This window comes from Cariama cristata, unplaced genomic scaffold (genome assembly GCF_000690535.1).
Source record: "Cariama cristata isolate BGI_N322 unplaced genomic scaffold, ASM69053v1 scaffold32601, whole genome shotgun sequence".
Lineage (NCBI taxonomy): Eukaryota > Metazoa > Chordata > Aves > Cariamiformes > Cariamidae > Cariama > Cariama cristata.
In genome coordinates this window covers 6,049-13,101 of record NW_009600607.1, presented here as the reverse complement: position 1 = coordinate 13,101, position 7,053 = coordinate 6,049, and the positions used below count along the sequence as shown (strand labels likewise).

The 7,053-nt window shown below is 55.4% G+C and overlaps 1 protein-coding gene across 1 annotated transcript in view; it reads left to right on the top strand.

Annotated features, from left to right (window-relative positions):
- Positions 1-6,735, top strand: part of PTPN7 (protein tyrosine phosphatase, non-receptor type 7) — an 8,513-nt gene extending 1,778 nt beyond the window's left edge. Inside the window, exons 4-9 of the mRNA XM_009710076.1 lie at positions 501-577; positions 3,323-3,460; positions 4,333-4,443; positions 5,061-5,218; positions 5,947-6,060; positions 6,614-6,735. Of these exons, the coding sequence (XP_009708378.1) occupies positions 501-577; positions 3,323-3,460; positions 4,333-4,443; positions 5,061-5,218; positions 5,947-6,060; positions 6,614-6,707 (692 nt within the window). The 3' untranslated portion in view covers positions 6,708-6,735. The remainder of the gene's footprint in view (positions 1-500; positions 578-3,322; positions 3,461-4,332; positions 4,444-5,060; positions 5,219-5,946; positions 6,061-6,613) is intronic.
- Positions 6,736-7,053: the final 318 nt, after the last annotated feature.

The following is a 7,053-nucleotide window of genomic DNA, read 5'->3' as shown; positions in this document are numbered from 1 at the left end:
GTCTTAAATTACATAGTCTGAAACTGCACCAGGGGACGTTCAGGCTAGAAATGAGGAGGCATTTCTTCACAGAAAGGGTCGTTAGGCATTGGGATGGGCTGCCCAGGGAGGTGGTGGAGTCCCGAGCCCTGAGGTGTTTAAGAAAAGCCTGGAGGTGGCACTTAGTGCCATGGTCTGGTTGACATGGGGGTGTTAGGGCAGAGGTTGGACTCGATGATCCCAGAGGTCTCTTCCAACCAAACCGATTCTGTGTGATCCTGGCTGAGTTACCCCACATGCTCACCACAGTACAGGCAAGTTTGGGAATGACTGACTGTACCCTGCCATGGTAGTGAGAGTGAAGTGGGGCACGAAGGGTCCCAAGGGAGGGTGTAGACAGCTCTGAGCATGGCACAGAGCTGGAGGACTCAGCCTCCAGCCTCTGGAGCTAAGGCAGAGAGGATGGGCAGAGTCAGGCCCTGAAAGGCTCTCCCTGGGGTAATGCCTGCCATGTTTTTCAGATCCCGAGAGTCGGGTCTGTCTCAGGAGGGCCGGGAACCATGAGGAAGGCAGCTACATAAATGCCAACTACATCACGGTGAGTGTCCTGCCTGGTTGGAGAGCAGGTGGTCTCCCAGGTCCTGCAGCCCACGGCTCACAAGGCATCGGGCTGCAAACTCCTCAGTGCTGCAGGTGCCACTCTGGGACTCACGTGCCGAGGCACGGTCACCCGCTGTCCTATGGCTGCCCTGGGGTACCGTCTGAACTATCGCTTTCTGAACCGGAGAGATGCAGTTCCATCCACATAGGGCAGAAACAATTTTTATTTTGGTGATCTCATGAGGTGGCTGCTGTTGGCTCCCGCTGCTTGGACAGTTTGAGCACCTGTATGGAGTCCCTCATAGTGGCTTCTCCATCTCTTCCTCATGCACTAGTCTGTTGTCTGGCAAAGCTACAGGAGGCAAGCTGTGTCAACAGAGCATTGCAGCCCGGTGCTGTTCAACCCTTACACAGCCAGGAATTACTTCTCTGCTTGTTTGTTCCTATTTCCCAAGAAGAAAGCTAATGAAGGGGAGGGCATGGCTTATCTTCAACACCCAATGGGGTCCCTTTCCAGAGACTGAGAAATCCCCAGACGCATGGGTGTTACTTCAGGCAGCCTGATTTATGATAATCATCCTCTTGTGCATATGACCCCTCCCAGGCTGCAGTCTCACTCGTGTTGAACTACACATCACCTTAAAACAGGCTCTTGTGTCAGCCAGGTGCCAGCTTTGGCTGGCTGGTAGGTTTCTTTCTGAACAATTAATCTCATTTCAGCATCCTTTCCCTTGGGATAGGCCAGGGGTGCTGGGAAGCAGAGGTGCGTTGGCAGCTGCCCTGGGTGCGTGGCAGCAAGAAGAGCGTGGGAATGTGGTACTCAGAAAAGTAGCCCACAAAAGTGCCCTCTGGTATGATGGACAGACCCCTGGAAGGTGGCCTGAGGGTACAGGTTGGAGCTGGAGGGCATTTAGCAGCGTTTCTTTTCTGATGGTGCTCATGGGTGTGATCCAACAGGACAGCAGCGATGTGATCTGCCAGCATCCTGCAGTGAGGGTCCAAGTCTGACTTTGAACAGAGCACCATGCTCAAAACTGCTAGGAGGCTTCCTGGTCCAAATGAGGGTTTGAACATGGGCAGCAGAGGACTACTTTTACAGTAATCTTCCTGAAGCAGCCTGGCAGCGCGCAGCTTCACATCGGGTGACACCATCACCCTGTCCACATGCATCAGGGTGTAGGTGAGCACATGGCATCCTCTCTATCTCACACGAGTGCTAACAAAAATGCACAAATGCCACCCATCCCTATCTCGCACACATATGCACATATATGTGCACACACCTGAGCACACGTGTGCCCACACATCCTTGTGTGGAGCTCCCATTTCCTGACCCCCTCCTCCCACCTACCTCTCCAACGGTGTCATGGTGCAGGAATTTGTAGGCACAACAGCAAATTAGCAACCTAGCCTGCTTCTGTCACGCTTGGGAGGCACAGTGAATCTGGAAGAGCTCTGCAGGTATTTGATCACATCAGACCCCATCTGGGATTTTTGCTGACCCTATCCCAGGAAATGTTTTTGAGCATGAGGAGCAGGTGCGGGGAAATTCCCAGTGTTGACACCTCCATGTCTTACTGCAAGTTTCCTTCTGAAAGGAAAAATATGTTTCCTAGGAAAAAGAAATAATCTTGAGGCATGAGAAAAGGGTTATACAAAATGTTCCTGAAAAGGTTCCTGCCCCTTGGCTGAGCCAGTGCAACTTCTTGTGGGACCAAACTGTTAACAGGATTGCTGGAAAAACCTGGATTAAATCACAGGGCTTTTGGGTGCATTTTTAACTGAGATCTCTATTGACAAAGCCATACAGCTCTTCCCGGAGTGCTGTGTACTTGCTTTTCCAAAAGCTGTGGGCATTGTGGGTGCCTCCTCCAGCATTCCCAGAGCATCCTCAGCTGGGTCCCTGACTGCTTACTGTATTGCCAAATGGCATCTCCAGCTGGGAGCTGCCGTAACACGTCACTGACGCTGGGAGAAGGCTTTTCCACACCTCTGCCTGTACCTGCCCTCCAGCTCCTGCCTGCTGCCAGTGCACGCTCTCGCCTCTGCTGAGCCAGCAGCACTGGCCATGAAGGAGGAGCTGAGAAGGACTGGGAGCACCTCCAAGCTTTTCTGTTTCTTTGGCAATTTTATACTGGGGGAGGAAGTGACTGTGGAGGCAGAGGATGCTTGGAGCTGTGAAATGAGCCTGGGGCAGAGGCAGGGCAGGGGCCTGTGCCAACCACCCCTGCAGATGTCCCCAGACCCAGTCTTCTGGCTGCTGGGCACTGCCACGTCCCCTCCTGAGCCTCGCAGGGGGGCAGGACTGATAGGACCCAGCTGGAACTATCCCAGGTCCCAGGCAGGGCAGGACTTGATGACTTCTGCTCGCCCTTGGGGAAATGCCTGCGGTGAGGAGTGCTGCTCCCTGCGTGCACTCTGCCTCACCAAGGCATCCATCAAGCTGGCTATCGTCACACCAATAACCTAGGAATGCTTGCAAGGAGCTTGGGTGCACGTGGCTTGCTTTATGGGCTTGCTCCTAGATTGTGGGACTGGGAGGATGGAGAAGATGTCTGGTAGTTCCTGATCAGGTCTATAAAAGTATTTCAAGGACAGGTTTAGTAGGAAATAGTCTATGTGGCTCAGCCTCTCACCTGTAGAGGAAGAAAATCACCGTGAGGGATGGAACGGCCTGGAGACAGGCTCCTCTCACATATCAGGGTCCCCCTGCAATGTCACTGATGGACGACGTGCTTGGCAGGGCTACGCAGGGCGGCCCCGGGAGTACATTGCCACCCAAGGACCCATGCTGAACACCGTGACTGACTTCTGGGAGATGGTGTGGCAGGAGGAGGCACCCCTCATCGTCATGATAACCAAGCTCCAGGAGCGTAAAGAGGTACCATTGTCCCTCTACAGGCCCAGGCACAGCACCCTAGCCAGGAGCAAAGGGTGGGATGGGGCAATAGCAGCAGTAAAGGGTTATACTAGACCAAATGTGGGGTCTGAGCACGCACTTGCTTTCTCTGCTTTGATCTCAGAGGGTGCTCCTGGTTGATCACACTTGGAGGAGGAGACCCCTAGGGCTGCAGCCCCATCTGGCAAAGCCCCTCCTCCTCATGTAGCCTTTCATGCTCTGGACTTGCTTTACCAACTGGATAATAGGAGAAGGAGATTTGGGCAACCACTGGGAGAGGGAGCAGAAACAGCGGTCAGCAGTGTCCCTCCAGCCTTGAGCAGCTCTCCTCCTGGGCTGGGAGCTCTCAGCTGGTGGATCCATGCTGGGACATGAGCCGGCAGTGCTGTGCCCTGCGTGGCAGCCACCCTGTGCCTTGGCTGGGATCCCTGGCTCCCCATCCAAGCAGCACGTGCCTGGGGGAACTCACTCTCTCTTGCCTGGCCATGTCCTTCCTCCCTTCTCTCCCAGCCCAGCGCAGCATCCCTGTGCCCTTCACCAGCAGTCTGGGTCCTCCTGGGTTTGGCAGGACATGGACTGGCCCAGGTACAACGCCCATGGGGATGACGAGAACCGTGAAGCTCTGGGGGCTGAAAGTCATATGGCAGGGCATGGCAGAAGGTGCAGGGCAAGCAGATGTAGGGAGAGGGATCAAGCCCTTCCTTAGCTTCCCCTCTGTACCACTCCGCATCCACCTTCCCCGCTTCCCCACACCTCCCCAAGTGATGCCCCTTCCCAAGAGCAACACATAGCTCAAACATCCAGTGGGTGTCTTGAGCATCTCCACAGCCACAAACCCTGCCTTGTTGTTCCAGAAATGTGTCCACTACTGGCCCGAGAGGGAGGGCACCTACGGCCCCTTTACCATCCGCGTGCAGGGGGTGAACGAGTGCGTGGAGTACGTCGTCCGGGATCTCTCCATCCAGGTAAGTTCGAGATCCATGCTGGAGTCAGAGGGGGAGCCAGCAGGGCCTAGCACTGCCCCTGACACCCCCGAACTCTCTAGTGGGATAGCAACGCTGTGTGACAGGAGAGCAGAGGGTTTGTGACTCAGAGAGCTGGGTCTTATGAGCCCCCTGCTAGAGGAGGGGTCTGTAGAGCTCCTGCCTGCCCGAGGAGGCTCAGAGGAAGCAGGACCCAGCCCTGGGGTGCAGAGGGGAGGGGGTCAGCTGGGGAGAGCTTCTCTACTAGCCCCTTGCACTTTGCACTGTGCTATTGGGCTCTGCCCTGTGGGCTCTCCATAGTCACCTTAGGCTGACACTAGCCAAAAGGATCTTGCTGGCCATGCCTGGACTGTGGGGAGTATTGGAACACTCTGCATCTCTTCCCATCTTCTGCGATGCAACACTTCCCAGTGTCCCTGGCCCAGGGGTCTCTCCTGGCTGTCTGGCAGAGGCTCAAAGAGGGATTCGGGAGGAAAGCAGATGAGATGGGCACAGGCTGCCCGCCCTCTGCTTGAGCTGGACTCCATGCTTTCATTTGGCTCAGCCCAACCAGTCTGTGCTCCCACATCCTGATTTCTCTTTCTCCTGTGCTGGAAAAGCTTGAAGGTGAATGTCGCCAGGTCAAACACATCCTGTTCCCTTCCTGGCCGGACCAGCAGACACCTGAGTCAGCCAAGCCCCTGCTGCACTTGGTGTCCAAGGTAGAGGAAACTCTGCAGCCTGCAGCCAGCCCAGGGCCCATCGTTGTGCACTGCAGGTAAGAGCTTTCCCCTCACCTGAGCTTTTCCCCTCACCAGAACCCTGTGTGTTCTTCACCTTGGGGTCAGCCTGCAAATGCTAGAGGGGAAAATCCCACATGTGAATGCTCATGAGCTGGTCCCGCTGTGGCGCAGAAATCCCAGGGCACGGCATCCCCATAGCAGAGCTGTTCAACTAGCAACTCCTGTCCTGGCATCAGGATGGAGGCATTAGCATGGTGCATCTTGCCCCATAAAGAAATTTGGTTTGCACTTGGGTCTGTGGACAGCAAGGTGGGAGCAGGACAGGTCTGCAGAGTTAGGACCCAGCCATCAAACCCACGGCAGATCCACGGCTCAGGTTCCTGCTTCCTCTGCCACTGAGCATGGCCTGCAGCTGGGCTGTGAAGCTGTTTTTCAGGGCAGCCGTCCTGGAGCAGGTGACCTGCTCCAGTGCAAACCGCTGAGTGCCTGGGGTTAGAGCACAGCTGGGAGGGGACGCTGAGACACTGCAGACTGGTTTTGTGCAACACAGCAAGACCCCCCCTGCCATGGCAGAGTGATGCCAGCCCATGTCTTCTGGTGCCGGGCTAAGAAAGCTGGTCTGGCAGCTGTAACCGAGAACCCAGCATCCTTCTAGGAAGAAATCATGGCGGCAAACTAATCTAGGAGTATGTCGATCTCAGACAGATTCAGGTCCAAGCAGTGGATATTGTCAGTGCTCAGCACAGCTGTGTCTGTCCCGCAGCGCAGGCATCGGCCGGACGGGCTGTTTTATTGCTACCAGGATCGGGTGCCAGCAGCTGAAGGACAAAGGGGAGGTGGATATCCTGGGAATCGTGTGCCGTCTCCGCATAGACAGGTATGTGCTCAAAGCAGGTGGATCCTTGGAGGGTCCTGCGGGGTGCCAAGCCTGGGAGGAGGGATGTGGGAGGGACATGGGGATGGGCATCACAAGGGGGCATGGGGACAAATTTTGATGGAAACCAGAAGAGTTGCTGAAAGATGCAGATGTGTCAACAGCAAATGACTCCCCGGTGCCGGGATGGTTTTGCTGTCAGGGCTATTGTAGCTCTGGGGACCTGACGATGTGAGGGAGAGAAGGGCGGCTCTGAACATGGCAGCCAGTCTGCTTCTTCCAGTTCAGCTACTAAATCCAGAAACACTTGATTTTGCCACTTTTCAAGAAGTACTGTTAAAAATTAGAGCCAAATCAGTTGCTAATCTTAATTTTGAACTGCCCGGCAATGCTTCTGAGCCCAAATGAGCAGCTGCCACTCTTTGGGTAGCTCTGGCACCTGTTTCAGAGGTACCTGGATGTGGCAAGGTACCACATTTGTGCCCCAGGAGCAGAGAGCTGGGGACGGGCTGTGGGCTTCAGTGAGGTGTCAGTGGGACCTGCCTTTCCCTTGCAGAGGTGGGATGATCCAGACGAGCGAGCAGTACCAGTTTCTCCACCACACACTAGCTCTCTACGCTTCCCAGCTGCTGGAGGCAGGAGGCCACTAGCGCAGGGCTCCCATCGGGCTGCCGGCTCCCCATTCCAACTTCTCCTGCACCAGCCTCGGGGACACCCCCACCGAAACCCCTCCTGCTGCTGCTGGGCCACAGAGAAGCAGCGTGAGCATCCTTCAGGATGAGCACAGCCAAGCAGACCCATGGGGATTGCAGCCTTGTGACCCTGGCAATGAGCAAGGCTTGGTGGGTTCACATGAGGGATTCAGTGGGTGCTCAAAGTGGCTGTTGCTGCTGGCTCGAGGCAGATTTCACCCATGGAAAGGAGCTTTGGCTATTGAAATGTGCAACATTTTATCCTCAACCAGAAGAGCAAGCTGTGCGAAGGAACTGAAGCTGC